The 23,114-nt window shown below is 37.6% G+C and overlaps 3 protein-coding genes across 5 annotated transcripts in view; 2 read left to right on the top strand and 1 right to left on the bottom strand.

Moving 5' to 3' along the window:
* Positions 1 to 6,541, top strand: rtca (RNA 3'-terminal phosphate cyclase). The gene is made up of 11 exons (XM_039682567.2): positions 1 to 417; positions 563 to 663; positions 1,298 to 1,441; positions 1,839 to 1,962; positions 2,050 to 2,108; positions 2,196 to 2,337; positions 2,860 to 2,981; positions 3,061 to 3,119; positions 3,324 to 3,418; positions 3,505 to 3,609; positions 5,660 to 6,541. The coding sequence occupies exons 1-11, from the start codon at positions 373 to 375 to the stop codon at positions 5,756 to 5,758; spliced, it is 1,095 nt and encodes a 364-aa protein (XP_039538501.1). The 5' UTR covers positions 1 to 372; the 3' UTR covers positions 5,759 to 6,541.
* Positions 6,542 to 7,858: 1,317 nt separating this feature from the next.
* On the bottom strand, positions 7,859 to 19,240 carry LOC120486501 (uncharacterized). The gene is made up of 14 exons (XM_089119132.1): positions 19,155 to 19,240; positions 17,738 to 17,947; positions 17,514 to 17,586; positions 11,448 to 12,720; positions 11,247 to 11,332; positions 10,956 to 11,003; positions 10,466 to 10,844; positions 10,085 to 10,261; positions 9,775 to 9,900; positions 9,560 to 9,654; positions 9,239 to 9,286; positions 8,749 to 9,127; positions 8,368 to 8,544; positions 7,859 to 8,183 (listed from the first exon to the last, which is right to left on the bottom strand). The coding sequence occupies exons 1-14, from the start codon at positions 19,238 to 19,240 to the stop codon at positions 8,092 to 8,094; spliced, it is 3,249 nt and encodes a 1,082-aa protein (XP_088975258.1). The 3' UTR covers positions 7,859 to 8,091.
* Positions 19,241 to 19,797: 557 nt separating this feature from the next.
* The window catches only part of cdc14ab (cell division cycle 14Ab), a 42,895-nt gene continuing 39,578 nt past the window's right edge, over positions 19,798 to 23,114 (top strand). For 2 of the 3 annotated variants that reach the window (XM_039682224.2, XM_039682225.2), the window contains exons 1-3: positions 19,798 to 20,363; positions 21,052 to 21,142; positions 21,712 to 21,787. In XM_039682224.2, the coding sequence (XP_039538158.2) occupies positions 20,267 to 20,363; positions 21,052 to 21,142; positions 21,712 to 21,787 (264 nt within the window). In that variant the 5' untranslated portion in view covers positions 19,798 to 20,266. The remainder of the gene's footprint in view (positions 20,364 to 21,051; positions 21,143 to 21,711; positions 21,788 to 23,114) is intronic. The other variant, XM_039682221.2, reaches the window with a different exon arrangement.

The following is a 23,114-nucleotide window of genomic DNA, read 5'->3' as shown; positions in this document are numbered from 1 at the left end:
ATGTCCAAAGCTCGTCCACCATAGCAGAGTGACTGGCAAGACTAGTTGCCAGAGAGTGTGATCGTGTTGCCAGGAAATTCGCTGAAATTAAATTTGTGGGGAAGTCAACTCATTCTTTATTTATTTGAATCAACCCAACTGCGCATCAAGTTTAGCTCTTTTTTTCAGTTCTAAAGGACTGTTCCCTTGTTTCACAGCTTTTGTTGAGAAGTTCGTGTTTATCTCGGCATTGTTTCTGGTCATTTGCCGGTTTATATTAACTTTCATACAGTGTGAAAAGTAGCGCGCTCTGTTTCTGTTTTTATTCCCACGCGCGCGTCGCTCATCACGCGCACTTTGATACATCGTAACAATTTCTCGCTTTTCGCGAAAATGGCCGCAACTACGTTCGAAATGGACGGAAGTGTAATGGAAGGGGTGAGTATTCATTTTCGAGGCTTTTTGTTTAATATCTCCGATTAAAGTTTCAATATGTAATATATTAAAATGGCATCGCAAGAACTAAATGTTATAGTTGTCGTTAATTATTTAAAACATTTTTTCTCGATGTTTCTTTTTAAAGGGGGGACAGATTTTGAGGGTGTCTGCGGCGCTGAGCTGCATCCAAGGGGCGTCAATCAAAATAAATAAAATCCGAGCGGGTAGAAGCACCCCGGGTTTGAGGTACGGAAATTTTTGTTTTAGACACATTATATATTTATTTCTATGAGGTTTTATGTACATTAAAATAGTTGTTTTTTATGTGTGTAACATGCCCTGTATGCTCCCCCCCTTTCCTTTCCACAGTGAATCATGAAACAAAGCAAAGTTGGTTGTTGAAGTCCTGTTACTTAATTTACACTTAACTATTTAAGTCAACCATATAGATATGTGACTGTTTATGAAGTAAAGTTGTGTTATACCGTTGTTTATCCCACAAAAATGCTATTAAATTCTTTTAACATGATTTTTTAATGGGGCCCTTTGTTAGTTGGCACAGAAGCACATGGCTACTTTCCATGTAACTCTTCATGTTTTTACTTTAAAAGGTTTAGATTCTTATCAGAGCTCTGTAATAACCCATCTTTTTCTTTGTTGTGTAAATTATTTGGCTGTTTGTAAATATAAATATAAAGATTCAGCTCACATAAAAACGTATTAAACCTCAAAACGTGAGGTCTAATTCTCTATCGATAAATGGAGCGTTTCTGATTCTTTTGGTCAAAATGAGTGGATTTTATAAAGCACACACTTAGTTTTCTCTTCAATTGTTTTCCCTACTTCCCCCCTCCTCCTCCTCCCTATTCAACGTCATCAGGCCTCAGCATCTGTCAGGTCTCGAACTGGTGAGAGACATGTGCAACGGCAATCTGGAGGGAGCCACAGTGGGATCCTCTGAAATTACACTCACTCCTGGGAAAATTAAGGGTGGGAATCACATCGCCGACACTCAGACGGCCGGGTAAGGAACGTTTTTAGTCTTTAACGGCAGAAATTACACAAATTTACGACACTATGATGAAGAATTTTTGGCCCTAAAGGCCATTAACGAAAAATATATAGTTTTATACATTTATTCTAAATGTAAAAAACTAGCAAGAGTCTATTTCACAACTATAACTATAATGGAGGAACTATATCACTTTTGTAATCACTTTCACAACAATTTTTTTTCAGCTGATACGACAAAAACATTGACATCCAATCGAAATCCAGCTTTACAGAGCTCAATCTTTTAAAGCAACAGACAACAAAAACTTAGCATGTGCTTATAATAGACATGTGGATGCTATTATAGTTATCATTCTTGGTGTGAATAATTTTTAATCTACTTTTGCTGTCTGTCGTGACTCGTGTAGAAGCGTGGGACTGCTGCTGCAGGTATCGCTGCCGTGCGCCCTGTTTGCTCATGGTCCGTCTGAGCTGTGCCTGAAGGGAGGAACCAATGCTGAGATGGCACCTCAGATCGACTACACAATGAAGGTACGTGTAGACGTATGTTTGCGCAATGGGCAGGACCAGCATCTAGTTCTGTTCACGTCATGGCAATGATGTTCTAATCTCTCCTAGGTCTTCAAACCAATCATGGAGAGATTCGGAGTTCAGTTTGACTGCGATTTAAGAATGAGGTATTTAAGCGACTTCGGTTCAGTTTGATCTGATTGTAATCGTGTTAAGTTGAAATGTATTCAAACTATTTTTTTCATTGAAAACAGAGGTTACTATCCTAAAGGGGGTGGTGAGGTGGTGATCAAGGTGAACCCTGTGAAGGAACTGAGTCCCATCAACTTGACCGAAAGAGGAAACATCACCAAGATCTATGGAAGGGCCTTTGTTGCTGGAGTACTGCCCTTCAAGGTATAAGACTGTGAACCGTTTTTTAAATTTTTGTTCGCTAAACCACTCAATTTATTACTTTATTTTCTTACACTAATTGACAAATTTTTTAAAAAGACATATTAACTACATAATTTTTACTTCGATTTAGATTTTTTCGCCACGTTATTTGCTAACGCTGCGACAAAAGCTCCTAAACCATTTCATTTTTTACCTCGCTGCAAATTTACATTTCTTTTTTTCGTAAGTGTTGCTTTTTCCGCCTGATTTGCAAGGCACAACGTTTGCTTGATGTTTTTTTACTTTCGTAACTGGCCTTTAATGCTCGACATGCTTTTTTTGTTTTATGTACTTACTGCTCAAATAAATTAACTCGCTAATCTGGGATTAAGTCCTTGAAAAAAGTATATACACCACAACATGCTTTGTTTTATGCCTTTTAATCAGCATTGTTTGGACAAAGTGACATTGGTGTTTGTCAAACAATCCATTTATTTTCCAACTGCTTTTAAGTAACTTTGGTTGATTGTTCTCGATGTTCAGTTGGCGAAGGACATGTCCACGGCAGCGGTTCGCACTATCAGGAAAGAAATTAAGGATCTTTACATCAACATTCAGTCTCTGCAAGAGAAGGACAAGGCCTGTGGGAACGGCAACGGGATCATGTGAGTACATCCGATGTCAAACTGTCTGCTGAAATTGTTTGGGGGTTTCGTTTTGACTAACGTCTGTGTCTCCTGGCAGAATAATTGCAGAATCATCCACCGGCTGCATATTTGCAGGATCAGCTCTTGGCAAAAAAGGTAAGGGTTGTCTGGCTGCCCAGTCTTGAAGAATTAGTTCAGTATTGTAGTTTTGGCACTAGAGGGCGATACGCCACAAAGAAAAGCTTCTTCATTTCTGCTTTCAGTTACAAGAAGACAACAAGTTCCCTATCATTAACTGGATGATTCATTCTTTAACTTGAATTTTATTGTTTTGTTCATATTCCCTCTATTTGTCCCCAGGCGTATATGCGGACAAAGTTGGCATTGAGGCTGCTGAAATGTTGCTAAGGAACATCAGACATAATGGTTGCGTGGATGAGTTCTTGCAAGACCAGGTCAGACACACGAACGCTCGACTGTTTCAGAGCGACATAACAAATACGCGCTCGTCTGGAGACTAATTATATGCATCTTTTTACAGCTTATTATTTTCATGGCCTTGGCGAACGGCACATCCAGAATGCGAACGGGTCCGGTCACCCTCCACACGCAAACAGCAATCCACATCGCTGAGTTGCTCACGAACGTAAGTTCAGGCATGAACACACCTCATAAGTGGCTTAATCATAAGGACCCCAGTTATAGGAACTAGCCAAATTTTGGAGCAAAAATCTGACAGTCGGACAGGCACGTCATTTAAATTTTCTTTTAAAAAAACTTTTGCTGATAATTTACTCACCCCCATGTCATTTTGTCTTCAGTCGAAAAGAAATTAAGGTTTTTGATGAAAACGTTCCAGATAATGGACTTCAATGGGAACCAAACGGTTCAAGGTCCAAAAGACACTTTCAGTGCAAACTGTTCAAAGGGCTTTAAATGATTCCATACAATAAATAAGGGTCTTATTAAGCGAAACGATCAGTCATTAAAAAAAAAGTTTAAGTTTTATAAGCACAAATGCTCGCCTTGCTCTGTTCTGTGATGCACTTTCGTGACTTTCCTGTTTGAACTTGTTCATCAAAATAAAAAACTCTTTTTTTCGAGTCATTTGGTTCATTCAACAAACAAAATGAACGAATTGACTCGGAAAAAGATTTGTTCATTTTGATGAACGAGTTCGAACAGGAGAGTCACACAGAACAGAGCAAGTCGAACATTTAAGCTTGTAAAACTTAAACTTTGTTATTTATTTTTTAAATGAGCAATCGTTTCGCTTGATAAGACCCTTATTCATCGTCTGGAATCGTTTAAAGCCCTTTGAAGCTGCACTGAAACTGTCTTTTAGACCTTGAACCGTTTGGTTACCAGTAAAGTCCATTTATATGGAGAAAATCCTGGAATGCTTTCATCAAAAACCTTAATTTCTTTTCTAGAAAGAAAGACGTGGACATATTGGATGACATGGGGGTGAGTAAATTATCAGCAAAAGTTTTTTTTAAAAGTGAACTACTCCTTTAAGTGCGAGATTCAGCAGCCGGAGGATGGCATTGTCACCATCAATCGCTGTTTTCCATGTTCATGGATGTTTACATGGCTTTTTTAAAAATGGCAAATGCCAGTGTTTCATATGGCACGCGTTTGGCCAATCAACATACACTTGCGTCACTGGTACTTCCTACTCTGAACTAGGAGCTAATTGTTTCCACCCCAAAAGGCATTCCGAGTTCCTGTGGTGCAAATAAGCCTAAAAGTAGGTACTTTTGCCTATAGTTATAGGTACTTATAGTGTGAAAATCCCTATAGGCACTTTTATTTTAGGCCCAGGTCTAAACGTTTTGAGCTTGTCCACTTCCGACCACTTTTGAGGTAATTGAAAACGCATCCAAACCAATTGCGTTTGTAGTGTAAACGCTCATGTGGTCGAATGCGCTCGAACAACCACAAAAGACCACCTACTCTCCACTGACTGATCTAATGCGTAAACATTATGGAAGCGCACTAGCTAGACAGGATTTAAACTTTGTCGACTGAAGAGCCAAGTTTGGTTCGAAGACTAAAAACGTACCAAGCACGAAGTTCTCTCGCCATTCCTGATTTCTAACAGTCACTCAGAGCAGAAACCAAAGCTGCTGCTCTCTGTGTGTTTTTCTGTTGTCTCCGGGCGCGTTCATATGTAAATTCCACAAGCTTATTTCGTCCATTAGATTGAAATGGACCCTGGCCTCGAAGAAATCAGTGGTTGAAAGTAAACACCAGGTGTAAACGGGAATGCATCTCCCTCATCTGCTTTGACTAAAACGCATCTTAAAGGGATACTCCACTTTTTTTGGAAATAGCCTCATTTAACAACTCAGTCGAGTTTTACCATTTTGAATCCATTTAGCCGATTTTCTGATATTTAGAAGAATGTCAGTAACCACATAGTTTCTGGTCTCATTGACTTCCATAGTATATATTTTTTTCCTACTATGGTAGTCAATGAGACCAGAAACTGTCTGGTTACTGACATTCTTCTAAATATCAGAAAATCGGCTAAATGGATTAAAAAAACGGTAAAACTCAACTGTTTAACTTTGGGGGAGTAGTAAAATGAGCCTATTTCCAAAAAAAAGTGGAGTATCCCTTTAATATCAGGTGTAAACAGGGCCTGAAAAACTAGGGGACTACAATCTACCACAAATTTCTTTCTTTTACAGGCGAAATTTGTCATACGCAAAGCAGAGGATGAGCCAGGCAACACCGACACCTACATCATCGAGTGCCAGGGAGTGGGCACAACCAATCCTGGCTTGTAAACGCACAGATCCGTCTCCTTGGCTTGTCCCCAGCCGAGATAAGGAGGACTTGTAGCAGAGACACACTACTACTGTAACCGATTGGACGACGTGAAGATCACTTCATTATCTTCACGTTGTTTTCGATTACAGATTAGCTTTTTTTTGCGCTGACCACCAGGTCAGTACATATTTGTCCCTTACGACTGTTGTGTCCCCCACCCCCCCTCTGAAACTTTTGTTGTTACTCAGGGTATTGCCTTACACTGTAATGAAATGTCAACTTCGGATAGTTTTTGAACTCGCAATATTCGCCCAATCCTGACAAATTTGCTTTCCGTACTCTTAACACAAGCCTTAAAGTTTCATTAAACCCTTTCGATACCGCGGTCCGTCGTTAACGATAACTATAGCCTAACCAATTCGCATGGACGTAGTAAAATACATGTATGTCACTGGTAAATTTAGTGCACTGTGTGTACGTGGAGGAAGTTTTCCATCCGAGTTTTTGGTTCCATGTAGCTGCTTTTGTTTTTTTGTATTTTGTTATTTAAGTCTTTGTGTTGGGAAGGAACACATTTCCGAAATTCCATTGCCATCTTATTCTATTTCCATTGAAGTTCTTTCATTTGAATTCTGAAAATGTTTCATTCTTGGTTTGTTATTTATAAGATGGAGTTTCAGATTTTTTTTATGCATTGGTTTTTTGGGCTACTTTAGGTGTTCTTTTGTTATTTGCATTAAATAACTTTGTTTTGTTTTTTTGAGGAGAAAAATACAATAAAATGATTGATAGACATACAATATTGTATTTTGATTGTGTGGTTCTTTAAAAAAATCGATCGTTTACCAGTATTTAATCTTATCAAGCGTGTTTGCTCTTTTAAAAGTGCACTGTTCTAATGTAATTCAGCCATTGGCTACCTTTCACAGATTCATTTGTCTGTCTTAAGGAACACTTAAAGCTGTTTTATATGGCTCACTCTCATATAAACCACTTGTCTAAAGTGAAAGTACTTGACGGCTTATAGTGGAAATCTTCTCATTTAGCTCACCCTAGAGACAGCCTACAAGTGTTTGCTGTTACCAGTCCAACTGGAGTCTCTTCCCTCGAACCTTTTGTGCTCCAGGCTGGAACAATTACTGCCGGCAGATGCCAGGACAATACAGAGAGCAGAAGAGAATAGGGGAAGCCATGTGATGATGCGTGAATATGCATAGAGCCCTTGGGTCTGGAAAGGGCACATCTACATTGTTAAAACGAGAAGCCTCCCTGCGGGGGGCGGTGGGTGTGGCTTCTGAACCGCATTCAATGGGCCGTCAGTCTGATCATTGGCTGTCTGGGGCATCTGTTGCTGTGGGGAGTAATTAAACATTGGCGAAGCGGAAAAGAAAATCTTCGCATATGGTCACGTAAAAAAAATTTTTTTAAACTATTTTTAGATATAATTTTGCGAGTGAGATTAAGTTTAATGTTTGGATGTTTTAATTAATAAAAAATTAGGTCAAATGAAAAGTAAAATTACTAATATAAATACATGACGCTACTGACAAAAATCTTTGCATATTTTCTGGGCGATCAAACAAACTTTTCACCACTAGGGGTCACTTACCTCTTACAATTAACAAAGGCGTAGGTTGATGACACAAAATCCCAGTTAAATTATGGAACTTGTCGTCTAATAATGCTTGTGAATGAGTGAATAACTTGACATTGATGTTTTTATTATGACTGGAGTGAAGCATTGCTCGATTGCTAGTGAGAGACCGATACCAGCGCCACACGCGAGTCTCGCGGATATAACATGGATTTAGTTGGTGCTTTTCTGTTTGAGGTCTGTGAAAGGTTTAAAGCAGTCTTTTAGCGCCGCTTCAGAGCGCTCGTGTCCGTAACGGTGTTTTTTTTCCTCATAAATGCGAACACTAACCAGGAACAAGTTTTTCAAAAGATTCATACACTCATAGATTTAGCTATTTATATGTAATACAAATGATTTATGATGATTGCAACCTTGTAGGGTATTTGATTGCTTTTCAATATGTTTTCCAGGCAAATAGGTGTTTTATTCTCATTCTGACAAAAGACATTTGTACATTGCATTGCAATAAACACACGATCACTTTGAACTTTTTTAATCATTTATTTATTGGAAAAAACTGTTTTAAGCTTCAATACCATACCTGAAGCTTATCCAATGTTGCTTATTCATGACATCCTGGAATCCATGGATGACGCCACCTGGTTCAGCACATTGGATTTGCAGTCAGGATACTGGCAGGTGGATATGGAGGAAGAGAGTAAAGAGAATAAATGAATAAATAAATAAATTAATAAATAAATTTTATTTCATAAACTAGTTAAACCAGTTGTGGACACAGATGTTGTCCAATTCAAGCCGTGTCTCTGGGTTGATTCGCAGGAGACCGCATAGTAATTCGCAGCATTCTGTGAAGAAAGAGAATAGAAGTCGTATTAATACCTTAAACTTCACACTCGCTCTCTTTGATTAAGAGTCTTAAGCTGAAAGATCTAAATATGACTACATTACACACACTACCATTTGTATTACTTTGTTCTATTTTGTATGATTTATAATTGCAAGTGTCCTTTGCTGAAATCAAGATCTCACCTTGTGACAAGCCATCTTTCACCCAGTTATTATCATTGAGATTGTCCAAATCTTCTTGCTCTGGAAATCGTCCTTGCAGCAGTGTAAACATCAGTATCCCGAGCGACCAAACTGTTGCTGGTTTCCCGTGATACTCGCCGTTGGTAATGTACTCAGGGGGACAGTACTCTTTTGTGCCTGGAAAAAAAAAGGAAGAGATTTAGTTCAGTTTGTATTAAAAAACATTTTGACTATGCAAGAAATTATTTGATGCTATTGACTCCCAATGGTGGATCCCATTATATGATGCTTCGTAAGACCTTGACTTATTCAAGTCGAACGGCTTCTGACCCGTCATCTAAATTTGAAACCCACATTACAGCTCTGAGGAACAATACATACCGGCAAAGGATGTGTATCCCTCATCAGACAGGATTTCTCCGCAGCCGAAGTCAATCAACTTGACATCCAGGGAGTCCGGGTTGATGAGCAGGTTTTCTAGCTTTACGTCACGGTGCAACACTCCCCGTCGGCAGCACATCTGAGCGGCGAGAGTTGCCTGACACATTATAACCTTTGCTATGCTCTCTTCGATGATCCCATTGTGTCGGCATAGAAATTTGATCAAGTCCTCACAAGGTGTTGGATACTCCAGAACCATGATGTATCTTTCTGGCTCTACGACCCAGTCCAGAAGCTGGATGATCTCGGGAATCCTGATGCCTTTCTTGGCAAGAATCAGCAGAGCGATCTCCTTCGGAACAGGTTCAGGACAATCCTCCTAAAAGAAAGACAATTGTTAATGATATTACATGGAGAAAAGATGTAGAACACAACTAAACTACTGACAATTGCAGTTTGTCTATTGAAAAATGGACTGAGAGAAACTTACAATGTAGATCCAATCTGTACCCATGATGTCAGCGAATTTCAGCGCCACCTAATCAACAAAACAAAAAATGGAGTTGTGTTAGAATTATTTACAATATTTGTGCAGTTCATATTTCAGTCATTAACCTTGAACAGACCTGCTCAGTTTCATGGATTTAAATTCTAATCATGTAGAGCATGTCTAACAATTTAAACATGTCTGAGAGGTCAGGTGCTCTAGTAGTGAACATAAGATACACTGAAAATGCTTGAAAAGAAGAGTCATTCAAGTATAAGAGTGCAAGAACACTTTGATAGATAATGCAAGTAAAAGAAGTGATACCTCAAGGCCATCTGTCAAGCGAATCCCTGCATAAACGCTTCCAAAGCCACCTTGACCGAGCATCCTGACGATTTCATAGCTGTGTAAACCGACGTCTGTTAAAAGAAAAATAAGAAGAGTTGACATGAAAACTGATTTGTGCCTGAGTACAGGCAGATATTGTATAAACCGTATGTTTGTCTTGTGTTATGTCGAAGTCATGACAGTAAACTTACCAATAACCGTCTTATCCTCAGGTGGATTATTTGAACACGTAAACCAGTCGTGGACACAGATGTTGTCCAATTCAAGCCGCGTCTCTGGGTTGATTTGCAGGAGACAGCATAGTAATTCGGAGCATTCTGTGAAGAAAGAGAAGAGAAGTCGTATTAATACCTTAAATTTCACACTCGCTCTCTTTGATTAAGAGTCTTAAGCTGAAAGATCTAAATATGACTACATTACCCACACTACCATTTGTATTATTTTGTTCTATTTTGTATGATTTAAAATTGCAAGTGTCCTTTGCTGAAATCAAGATCTCACCTTGTGACAAGCCATCTTTGACCCAGTTATTATCATTGAGATCATCCAAATCATCTTGCTCTGGAAATCGTCCTTGCAGCAGTGTAAACATCAGTATCCCGAGCGACCAAACTGTTGCTGGTTTCCCGTGATACTCGCCGTTGGTAATGTACTCAGGGGGGCAGTGCTCTATTGTGCCTGGAAAAAGAGAATTAGTTCAATTTGTAAGTTTGTATCAAAAAACATTTTGACTATGCAAGAAATTATTTGATGCTATTGACTCCCAATGGTGGATCCCATTACATGATGCTTCGTAAGACCTTGACTTATTCAAGTCGAACGGCTTCTGACCCGTCATCTAAATTTGAAACCCACATTACAGCTCTGAGGAACAATACATACCGGCAAAGATTGTGTATCCCTCATCAGACAGGATTTCGCCGCAGCCGAAGTCAATCAACTTGACATCCAGGGAGTTCGGGTTGATGAGCAGGTTTTCCGGCTTTATGCCACGGTGCAACACTCCCCGTCGGCAGCATATCTGAGCGGCGAGAGTTGCCTGACACATTATAACCTTTGCCATGTTCTCTTCGATGATCCCGTTGTGGCGGCATAGAAATTTGTCCAAGTCCTCACAGGGTGTTGGATACTCTAGAACCATGACGTATCTTTCTGGCTCTACGACCCAGTCCAGAAGCTGGATGATCTCTGGAACCTTGATGCCTTTCTTGGCACGAATTAGCAGAGCGATCTCCTTCGGAACAAGTTCAGTACAATCCTCCTAAAAAAAAAGACAATTATTATGATATTGCATGGAGAAAAGATGTAGAACACAACTAAACTACTGACAATTGCAGTTTGTCTATTGAAAAATTGACTGAGAGAAACTTACAACGCGCATCCAATGTACACCCACGTTGCCAGCGATTTTCAGCGCCACCTAATCAACAAGACAAAAAATGGAGTTAGAATTATTTACAATATTTGTGCAGTTCATTTTCAGTCGTCAACCTTGAACAGACCTGCTCAGTTTCATGAATTTAAATTCTAATCATGTAGAGCATGTAACAATTTAAACATGTCTGAGAGGTCAGGTGCTCTAGTAGTGAACATAAGATACACTGAAAATGCTTGAAAAGTGCAAGAACACTTTGATATATAATGCATGTAAAATAAATGATACCTCAAGGCCATCTGTCAAGCGAATCCCTGCATAAACGCTTCCTCCACCGAGATTCATGACGATTTTATAGCTGTGGGAACCGACGTCTGTTGAAAGAAAAATAAGAAGAGTTGACATGAAAACATGAGTAAAGACAGAAATAATATCACAACAAAAGTTTGTCTGTATTGTGTTATGTTAGAGTCATGACAGTCAACTTACTAATAATCTCATTTTCCTCCAATTGATTCAACTGAGATGCCCGTTCGACAAAACAGTCTGATATTGACCAGGCTGAAACTGGAGGGAGATCGTCACTAGAGTCTGATGTTGCCCAGGAACAAGCTGGAATTGGAGGGAGACCACATTCACAGTCTTCTATTGCCCAGGGCGAGGCTGGAACTGAACGGAGATCATCACTAGAGCTTGAGCTGACGCAGAATGTAACTGGAGGGAGATCGTCACTAGAGCCTGTTATTGCCCAGGAACAAGCTGGAATTGGAGGGAGATCACATTCGCAGTCTTCTATTGCCCAGGACGAGGCTGGAACTGAAGGGAGATCATCACTAGAGCCTGAGCTGACGCAGAATGTAACTGGAGGGAGATCATCACTCGAGTCTGATATTGCACAGACTGGAACTGGAGGGACATCAAAACAGCAGTCAGCCGTCTCCAAGCCTGGAGCTGATGTGCTGCTGACTGGGACCTGAGGGACATCCACGCTGCAGTCTGCCACATCTTGGTCTGGAACGAGAGGGACATCAAAACAGCAGTCACCCGTCTCCAAGCCTGGAGCTGATGTGGTGCTCACTGGGACCTGAGGGACATCCACGCTGCAGTCTGCCACATCTTGGTCTGGAACGGGAGGGACATCAAAACAGCAGTCACCCGTCTCCAAGCCTGGAGCTGATGTGGTGCTCACTGGGACTTGGGGGACATCCACGCTGTAGTCTGCCACATCTTGGTCTGGACCGGGAGGGACATCAAAACAGCAGTCACCCGTCTCCAAGCCTGGAGCTGATGTGGTGCTCACTGGGACTTGGGGGACATCCACGCTGTAGTCTGCCACATCTTGGTCTGGAACGGGAGGGACATCAAAACAGCAGTCACCCGTCTCCAAGCCTGGAGCTGATGTGGTGCTCACTGGGACTTGGGGGACATCCACGCTGCAGTCTGCCACATCTCGGGCTGGTACTCGAGGGACATTTGCTCTATAGTAGGCCACATCTTGAACTGGAACGCTATCGTCAGATGTGGCACATACTGTGGCTTGGAGGACGCCAACACTATAGACACAGCTCAAAGAGTTGATGACGTCGGCACCCCATTCCGACGAATCACCGACTAAGGCCTGGAAGGCGGCGTCACTCCACTCATCATCGACTTCTACATGACCAGGGTCCTCAGCAACGATGAGGACTTCAACAGCACTGGTACAGGTGACTTGATGAGAAGTCTGATCTAAAGAGAGAAAATAGAAAATGGTTTTAATGAACTAGTTTTTAAAAAAGATTGCATAACCAAATTCATTACTAGACAGACACTAATATTGCTGCAACTATGCCTGTTGTTAATTATGATGGCATTCAACACAGGTCTAATCCGTGCATTCCGCTTTCTCGGTTGTCGGGTCAGTGAGCACAGGCAGTAATGTTTTGTTTTCTGTTTAAGTGTCAAATTAAAAATTGTTCAAATTTCAAAACATAATCCAAGACCCCTGCATTAAGTTTCATTTAGTTGTGCGTGTGTGTGAATTTTAATTGGGCCATCCAAATGTTGCTTGGTAACCCTTTAGGTAACCATACATGCAAATGTAGAATTCATTAATTTGCCAACTGATTAGCACAGCGTCTTCATTTTCAGATAATTCTTGAGCAATTTCACCTTCAATAAAATTTGAGGTAAAACAGAGGCAGTGTTGGGTAGGTGACTCTAAAAAAGTAATTAATTACTATTTACTAATTACCTCTTCAACAGTGTAATTAGATTACTGTACTAATTACTCTTTAAAAAGTATTTAATTACTTTTAATTACTATTTACTTTCAAAATCCCATACCAATCTCAACTGAATAATACAAGGATAGACATGAATCTGTTTTAATTCTTTCAAATAAATACTATAAAATTGCATGAATTAGCCTATTAAACTGACCAAGGTGGAGAAGGTTACATTATAAAAACATACTTTTTAACATCAGACAATATATGAAGAGTTCAGATGCAAAAGCCTCTGAGTGCCATTTGAAATTTTCTTCTAGAATGATCATTTTTAACCAACTCGTGTATTTAAGTTCAGTAATTTCACTTAAATGGCATTGAAGATTACCTATGAATTGTCATTTAAGTGAAATTACTGAACTTAAATATACGAGTTGGTTAAAAATGATCATTCTAGAAGAAAATTTCATATGGCACTTAGAAGCTTTTGCATCTGAACTCTTCATATTTTGATGTGTTAAACCCACTATTGTTTTATGTCTGATCTCATGACATTTCACACTTTTTTCATACACATTTTACAATAATTCATACGAATTTGTACAAGTGCGGTCGTACAATTTAGACACCTCATAAAATGCATGCTGTGAGATTGGATTGATCTATACACAGTATTTACCTCAATTACATCAGAAGTAACTGTAATTAACTTACAGATAAATGAAGAGTAATCCCTTACTTTACATTTTCAATGGAAAAGTAATTAAATTACAGTAACTAGTAATTAGTTACACCCAAAACTGTACAGAGGTAATACATTCAAATGTCTGTTTAAAGGCATTCACACATTATGTTACTGAATTTTCAAGTAAAAGTTTTTCAATTAATGGTTAAGCATTATTATTGTAAATTAGACTTTAAAAACAAAACTTTAGATATTCTACATATACCAAATTATAACATTGACATGGTCCTCTTAGATACCTTGATATGAGCTGGTCTTGATGGTTTTTTCCTTCTTCTTGCGTTTCTGTTTTTTCTGTAAATGTTCTCCATTGTAAGAAACATCTACACATTTAACGCATGAAAAGTTTACACCCATTTTCAAATGCTAAATAACTACAATGCAATGAATGCCAGTAGAAAGTAGTCAGCAAAGAAATGAAGAGAAAGTGTGAAAATGTGCTTCAGTTGACAGTTGACCAGTAGGCTAGTGCTACTATGACATCACTTTTAGAACACATTCCAATCTAGATTGACGTCAATTGACGTCAATTCCCTAGGCAGGCTCACCGTCACTGGCCTCAGCGTCACGTGGCCATCATCACTCTGTGGGCGGGGCTTCTGCGGAACTGAAAATTTGTTGTGGATTATGTTTGATAAACTCTTTTTAATAACGTCTAGCCAAAGAGACGGAAACACGATATTGTATAACAGCTGCACGATTAATAATTAAAACATCGCGATATCGATTCAAACAAACACACAATCTTACTTTAACTACTAAGCTGTGTCTATATTAAACATTTGTCATACAGGGATGTAATGGAGTCTAAACGCACGTAAACGCTGCATTACTGTCAGTGTTGTTACGGTTGCCTGGTTGCAGTGTTGACGCTCGCGCAGCAGAAATCTACATAAATGAGCGCAGCGCACACACACATATACTCCGTAAACAACATAGGCCTACTGCCTATAAAAATCTAAATGTGGAGTTTTTATATTTTTAACATATGTTAAGCAACCTCAATTATTTTTCCTGAACACCATCACGATTGAAAATGTGGGAATGATTTCCTACAACAGTTCAATAAACAGTTAAAATTAAATCACTTACATTTTAGATGCAATATTGGCTTTCTGTTTCAGCAGCGAAAAAATAGTTCCAAACAAAAATCACAGCAGATCCACGGCGCATGTCAGAGGAACACTCAATCTGTTTTCATTACTGAATTCACCATTTTGAACGAATCGAGTCAAAGATTCAATCCATTCATAAACATCTGTCTCATTCTTGAAGAATCAGCCGTTTGAAAAAAATGTTTGAATGATTCAATGACTCACTCATTAAGACGGTCGCCTGCCACCACCTACTGGTGGTTTAGTATTATGTTTAAAAAGTAGTATCGTTCTTTCCAACGTTTCTTATATGTACATTTAAATCAATTTCATAACATTATTTTATGCAATTGTAATTTTTCAGTGTAAATGATTTCATTTGATCAGCCCCTAGGGTAACAGCCCTATAGGAGTGTCTTATTATTCGAAATAATTGAATTTATTGATCAAATTTAGGCATTTAAAATGAAAGATGAAGCAGACATTTAATAATATGGGGGGAGGGGATGCCCTTTAAAGGTGCAGATATTACTATATGGTGATTTAAATATCAAAGCTGATTGAACACTAAAGAGAAAATTGTTTCAGAATAAATTGGTCAAAAAATAAAAATTAAAAATCCGAACGAGCAACTTTTTTACTAGGACAAGTGAATGACACATTGTATTCATTTTATGCATGAAGCACATTTCTTTAATATATTATGTGTTATATTAAGTTTATAATTGGGATTTAGTTTCATTTTTATTATCCATTTTAAAACTGTGATTTATTTAAAAACAAATATATAAATATATATTTATGTAAATATATTTAGATTAAGTTTTATAATGATAATTCAGATTATGACATAAGTCTGCCTGTGAAAGGTTATGTAAAAATCAGACATAATCTACAGCCCTGGTTTATGCATGTACATAAATCTTGCTTTTAGGATAACACTAGCTGTGTGAACAAAGTAATGAGTTTTATGACATTGTGGTTAGGTGCAAAAAGATGACATCAGACAATGACACATTTAAACATTACCTTTGAAATTTATTCATTATATAGCATTATATAATTTTAATGATTAGGCATTATACCTGTAACGTTCAATGGTGTAGAACTTGAATAACTTTTTAATGAAAAGAATATGTTGGTTTTTAATAACAGACTTTGACATGCATTAGATTAGATATGGTGACACCACGGATAACACGAGTGCACTGTATTTGCCAAAGCATGAAACTCCATGGAGATAAATCTATTATAAATATATATTTTTTAATGAATATGGAGTATCAATCTGGGCATACAAGAAACGTAATATTTTTTCACCAAATAAATGGAATACTTTCTGTCCAAAGTTCGAAAGGCATGTTTTCTTGTAGGATTAGGGTCCATTCAGGGTAACTGTTAAATATATATTGTGTTGGTGTTATTTTAGTATCTCTTAAAAAAATAAAGGTTCCACTGAACCTTTAAATTCCACTTAGTGGAAAAAACATTCTTGAATATATTTCATGAACTGTTTACTGAAGGTTCTTTGGAAAACAAAAAAAAAGGTTCATCTCTGGCATCATGGTGAAAACCTCTGTTTGGATCATTTTAAAGGAGTAGTTCACTTTTAAAAAAACTTTTGTTGATAATTTACTCACCCCCATGTCATCCAAGATGTCCATGTCATTCTTTCTTCATTCGAAAAGAAATTGAGGTTTTTGATGAAAAATAATAATGGACTTCAATGGGAACCAAACGTTTCAAGGTCCAAAGGACAGTTTCAGTGTAAACTCCATACTGTTCAAAAGGGGCTTTAAACGATTCCAGATGATGAATAAGGGTCTTAAGCGAAACGATCGCTCATTTAAAAAAACAAAAAAACAAACAAAGTTTAAGTTTTATAAGCTCAAATGCTCACCTTGCTCTGTTCTGTGCGACTCTCCTGTTTGAACTCGTTCATCAAAATGAATGAATCTTTTTCCGAGTCAATTTGTTCATTTCATTCGTTGAATGAAACAAATGACATTTGAACCAAAACCAAATATTTTCAACCAAATGAAAAAAAGATTTGTTCATTTAGATGAACGAGTTCAAACAGGAGAGTCATACAGAGAAAGGCGAGCATTTGAGCTTATAAAACTTAAACTTTGTTATTTTTTTATTAAATGACCGATCGTTTCGCTAGATAAGACCCTTATTCATCGTCTGGAATCGTTTAAAGTCCTTTGAAACTGCACTGTAACTCTCATTTGGACCTTGAACCGTTTGGTTCCCATTGAAGTCCATTATATAGAGACAATCCTGGATTGTTTTCATCAAAAACCTTAATTTCTTTTCGACTGAAGAAAGAAAGACATGGATATCTTGGATGACATGGGGGTGAGTAAATTATCAGCAAAAGTTTTTTTTAAAATGAACTACTTCTTTAAGGGTGTACAGTAAGTTGCCAACGTGACCTTGAAAACCGTGTCAATAGCTGACCTCAAAACACAGTGAAACCACTCTTCATTTTCACTAGCAAATTCACAGCCTTCATGAAATCCAATACAGTTTGCTTCTTGTCCACTAGCTTTTCCATGATGTCACAGCAGCATGTGAACCTGTACAAAACCACAACAATAGCCAGCATGCTCTAGAAAGCATTGATATATTATACATTATGTGACAACCTGGAACGATATCCGGAGGAGTAAACGTCACATTAGTGCTCTCCGTTCGGAAAAGTAACGTGAGGAACCTTGAAAGTCACACCTTGGCAGGACTGTAACACGAGCGGCATGTGAGGAAACATGAGCGGGCCGCGTGAACCGGATCCTCTCTGTTCGGTTCCACTGGTACACTCTGTCCCGGTAGAGTGGACCACCACACACCTTGTGCTTTGAACACGCCAGGTCAGATCCCGAGGGTCCCGTCAAACCCGGTTCTGCTAAACCTCCATGAAGGCATGTCAGACGTTGTCTCCTGGAGACCCCAGGAAAATAGCGAATGGAGTCAGTCAGCCACAGCCGTGAACAAGGTCTGGATCTCTTTGGTTGGAGGTAACATGAACTTTTGAATCTACATTGTTTATGTATTGAAAAATATATGAATGGAACAAAATGGTTTTCTTGGAGCTCAAAAAATCATTGTGTGAAAAATTTGCATGTGACATGAGAATGCATTGATTTCTTCAAGATAAAAGGGATTCATCTAAAAATGAAATTTCTTTCATGTTTTTTTTCATGGCCTATTCTTTTTTTAATAAAGAAAAATATATAGCCTATATCATCTTATTTTTTAGATAGACTTTATTTATTATAAAGTTTGGATTTTATATTAATTATATTAATAAAAATAAACAGTTACAAATTAGAAATGTATACGTCATTTTTATTTTTTTTAAAAAAATCTATTAATGTCTATATTAAATTAATTGCAATTAATTGATAATAAATTGGAAGTTCAATAATTTAATTTATTTAAATAATAGTTTATTTATTTATAATGTACTTCTTTATCAATGGGATTGTCGAGAGTAATTTTAAAGTTTGGATTTTATATATTTATATAAATGTGTTTATTTATATAGTATATTTTACACTGTTAAAAAATATGATCAGTAAGTTATGACATATGTTTTAACATTGCTTTCCCTCATCAAAATGCAATTTTACAAATTTGTTTTTAAATTATACAAGATTGAACACTTTTTTTTGTTGTCAACTCTAATTTAAGTTGAGGTGATTTTTACAGTGTATATTAATATCATAAATGGGTTTTAATTTAATTTAACTATTACATTTTATTCAACTTGTTATTATTATTAATCAAATAATTATTGAAATTAAATAATTATTACAGTTTTAAAACTCTTACAATGAGAATCAGTGCATGGGGAGCAAAATTACATTGTTTGGACCCTATTGGCTCATTGTACGGACAAAATATCTTCTCTTGAGTTCCACTAAAACAAAGAAAGGCGGTTTGGAATGACATAAGGGTGAGTAAATGATGATACAATTATTATAATTATTATTTTTTTAGGTTGCAAGCAACCAACACCATCCACCTTTCAGGCTCAACTAAAATGCTAGAATAACAACAAAAAGAAGCACAAGCTAGTTTTTGAGCCAAGGGGCAATAAGTTCACTTTTGTTTGCAGATTATTCAAATCCCACGCACAATGCACCAAAACATCCTGGTTTGCTTTGTTTGCTGCCTAAGCACATGAAACAACACCGAAAGACCAGTCTGAGCTGTCATGAATGGACCCATATTACTAATCTCCTTCATGACGTCCATCTGCTCAAACTGAACTATTTAGGACCCGCGGCAGTGACCACGGTGTGGCCCGTTTACATGATCTCTCCAGCTGTTGTTGTGGATGACCCGAATAAACAGTCTGCTGTGGGCCAATGATATTTGAGCTCAGTGTCACAGATCGCCGGCTACTTGTGTTTACAGATGCTATCTGCAATAATGAAGTGTAGATGGATGGATGGATGGATGGATGGATGGATGGATGGATGGATGGATGGATGGATGGATGGATGGATGGATGGATGGATGGATGGATAGATAGATAGATAGATAGATAGATAGATAGATAGATAGATAGATAGATAGATAGATAGATAGATAGATAGATAGATAGATAGATAGATAGATTATCTATTAAGACACATTATCACTTTATCAATGTATTTTCCGACCGGAATCTGTGTACAAGGGGCTTGAGTCTAAAACAACTTCTTGCCCTCTGATTGGTCGAGTGAGAGTTAACCCAGGCAACAGCCTTTCCTCCAGCTGATAGGACAACGCCGCACCACGTGACGTCTCTTTAAGATCTTTCTTGACTGTCCGCGACCATGGCTAGGAAAAGATTTCCACCTAATGACCAGGGCAGAGTTACCATGCAAAGGCTCGCGTCTCGTATCTGCCCAGTTTGAAGCGAAAACGGATATTTAATACGACGAATGCTGGTTTGACGGCTCAAGCGAGAGAAAAAAGACTCTGGTGCTGATCATTCACGTACTTTTACGCGGGACTCGCGATGCCGAAATGACGCACCTTGAGTTGTTTTAGTTGCAGCTTTTTTCTTTTACATTTTACGCGTGGTATAATGCCACGAGATTCAAGTGCCTTATTTACACATTTCTTTGTTTTTTGGGTGGAATATTTGCGTCATTTGTTAAAAGAGAAGTTGCATCGGTGAGAGGAAACGGATTTTTAAACCAGCGGTTACGTTAGTTTGTTTTTCTTTTAGAAGTAACTTAGCTGCGCCTCACTCGCGCTCCGTCGATGACTCTTGACAACCTAAAACATTCCGCGATACTCACAACCTTATTTAAAATGGCTGACGATTATGATTTAATTGGTGCTTCGGAGTTTATTAAAGGTAAGTATACGTTTCAGAGGATTTTCTGAATAACTTTGATTCATTGTGTTGCCATCAGATAGATAGGTGTGTGGGTGTGTAAACAATGCTCTGACACCAACTTTTTTGTGTTGTAGATATTTTTTATTAACTTATGAGCAGGAGTGCAGCGTTTTATTTATGTATTTGTTTGTTTTCCATATAATATTTGCGTAAAAATGCTTTATTTAATCATGTTAAGTATTTAATTAGTTATGTATACATTAATATAGGTAATGCATCAACCCTGTTACCATGAACACTATTTCCAACTTTTTAAACTGTTTTTTAAATGTCTTTTTCTTTTTTTTCTTTTGTAAAGTTGATTATTAAAAGTGTATATTGTAGTATCAGCATTATTTATAATTACTAATAAACACTTTGTAGTGGTTGCAAGCAGGACTCTAAAAGGCCTACTTGTATATACCTACTTTTATTTAATTTTTCAATTTTCAAGTATTTAATAGTTCAAGTAATGTGACAATTTACATCTCGTTTGTAAGTGTATTTAAAGCTACAGTCCATTGGATAAGTCCACTGTTTTACATGATTAATCCCAAGACAATAATCCGATGATAAAACCTTATCTCTGAAGAGTATTAATAGTTGTTTTATAACTGTACCAGCTTGTTAAATTGACCATGTGTATTTTTTTCCCCTCTTTTTTCAGATCGACTCTATTTTGCAACCTTAAGGAGTAAGCCGAAAAGCACTGCAAATACGCATTACTTTAGCACGGATGAGGAGTTTGTGTACGAAAAGTGAGTTTTCCCTCCCTCAGTCTTTTTTCAGAGCCAAAACCCCTTGCAGGCGAGAGAAATAGTTCCAAAGTCTGTTACATAACTCTTTAATCAAACGCATCCTTAAGTAAAAGTTGCATTTTTTTATCTCCAGGGTTCCATAATGGATATTTAATTTAGAATGGGGGGATTAGTGAAAAATGGAGATGTTTTTCACATTATTTGGACAGATCATTTGGACTGAAAACCGTTTTTGAGATTGACTTCTAAAGATAAATGTGGTCTGTTCTGAGGGCCCACCTTATTATAATTGCAAAATATAATGTCCAAATACAAAAAAGTACAACTTTATTATTCATATTTGAAATTACAAGAACGATTTCACCACATCCATAGTACCATACAAAAGAGACAACGACTTTTTGTCTTTCTATCTCAGTTTAACACAGGGTTTGTTTTTTTGTGTTTGGGCCCCAGATGGAGGCCCTGTACAGTTAGAGGCCCTGAGCCTCATTAGCAAAATAAATGTATAAATTATTTATTTTCATCATTAAACAATGAAGTTTCATGGTATTGTTCTTTTTTTATAGCTTTTATGCTGATTTTGGACCCCTCAACCTTGCAATGCTGTACAGATACTGCTGTAAACTCAGCAAAAAGCTCAAGGTGAGTCAAACACCTGCTTGATTTATCACGTTCCTCCTGAAGAATGTGCAGTATGTAGTAACATTTAAGAAAAAGCTTAGGAATTTGCACTCACACCCCCTTCGGTGGATACTTTGGGCTGTCCGATGTGCTGACGTTTCCTTTGTTTTGGAATATGGGATGGGAATTTAAACTTAATGATACAGCATTGAACTTCAGCTACAGTTAGAAAACTTTCCATTCAGCCCTCGCTTTATCAAGTCATCAGCTCGTTTTATGCCATCTCTGTTATGCAAAACCGTGTGTGCTCATTAATAAAAGCGACTTTGACTAGAAACTCAATAGGATATGTCACATGCGTCTTTAGCCATGTGCCTCCTGTCTTTTTTAGTTTTTTACTCCCCTGTCCTGGCATTTTAATGTGGACCAAAAGTGTCTCCTGAGACCACAGGGTGTTCTTGGCTCAGGGCCTTTAATGGAGATCAGCAGTTCAGGCCATGAAGAGATTTCTTCTTTATGGAATATTTCTGGTTTGGTACATTTGCGTAATGCTGATTACCACATAAAAACTATTTCCACTTGTCCCTCCACTTCTTAAAAAAAAAAAGAGAGCAAAAAGTAAAGATTACAATAAGCTTACAATATAAATTAATGTTAATTTGTAAACTATAAAATACTGTTTTAATTGTAAAGACCTAAAGAAACTGTTAATATTATCAGTAACCTTTTCTCTGTGTGGTTTTATCTAATTTTACAACTTTGTTGCCATGACAATGCATGTAAACCCTACAATTACTGTAAAAACTATTTAAACTTTTTTACAGCTCAAAAATACACAGGTTTAACAGAACAGTTAATAGAAGTGCTTTCATAACATCAAAAGCTTCACATTTCTGCTTTTAAATGCTCCAAAAATTAAGTTTCTCACTTCCATTTTTGCTTTTTTTAAAGAAAAGAGGGACCAGTTGAAATTACTTTTTGTTGTAATTAACATTGTCGGTTGCACTTGACTTGTACTGAACCCAAACTATTCCTTTAATCCATAATTCTACTATATTAAACCAGTCATTGAGAAAGTCCTCTCAGTTTTGGTTTATGAATATCAGATGGAAATCTGAATCAAAAGTTGTGTTGCACCTAGAATCTGCTTAGTAATTTCTCCCAAGCTCTTCAAGTCTTTAAGTTAAGTCTTTATCCAGTGGTTTAGTGAGTAGTCATTTAGTTGTCATTTTTATCTAAATGCTTGATAATCTTCCCCTAGTGTAGTCTAGGGTTAATTTAAGTGCCATCCGCAATGGTGGATCTTGTTAACTTTGGGGAACCAGTCACCTTCTGGTCACCACTTTTA

The sequence above is a fragment of the Pimephales promelas genome, chromosome 2 (assembly GCF_988280905.1).
Source record: "Pimephales promelas chromosome 2, fPimPro1.hap1.1, whole genome shotgun sequence".
Lineage (NCBI taxonomy): Eukaryota > Metazoa > Chordata > Actinopteri > Cypriniformes > Leuciscidae > Pimephales > Pimephales promelas.
The sequence above is the reverse complement of the archived record's forward strand: the minus strand, read 5'-3'. Positions and strand labels throughout refer to the sequence as shown.

What these genes read in the sequence shown, in the direction of transcription:
- LOC120486501 (XM_089119132.1), bottom strand. Translation starts at nt 19,240, where the DNA reads ATGGGTCCATTCATGACAGCTCAGACTGGTCTTTCGGTGTTGTTTCAT. An exon ending in GTACAGATTGGATCTACATT is followed by an intron (nt 9,128 to 9,238) that starts GTAAGTTTCTCT and finishes TCTTTCTTTTAG; the next exon opens with GAGGATTGTCCTGAACCTGT. An exon ending in GGGATACACATCCTTTGCCG is followed by an intron (nt 8,545 to 8,748) that starts GTATGTATTGTT and finishes TTTTTTTTCCAG; the next exon opens with GCACAAAAGAGTACTGTCCC.
- rtca (XM_039682567.2), top strand. Translation starts at nt 373, where the DNA reads ATGGCCGCAACTACGTTCGAAATGGACGGAAGTGTAATGGAAGGG. An exon ending in AGAAGCACCCCGGGTTTGAG is followed by an intron (nt 664 to 1,297) that starts GTACGGAAATTT and finishes CAACGTCATCAG; the next exon opens with GCCTCAGCATCTGTCAGGTC. An exon ending in CTGGAGTACTGCCCTTCAAG is followed by an intron (nt 2,338 to 2,859) that starts GTATAAGACTGT and finishes CTCGATGTTCAG; the next exon opens with TTGGCGAAGGACATGTCCAC.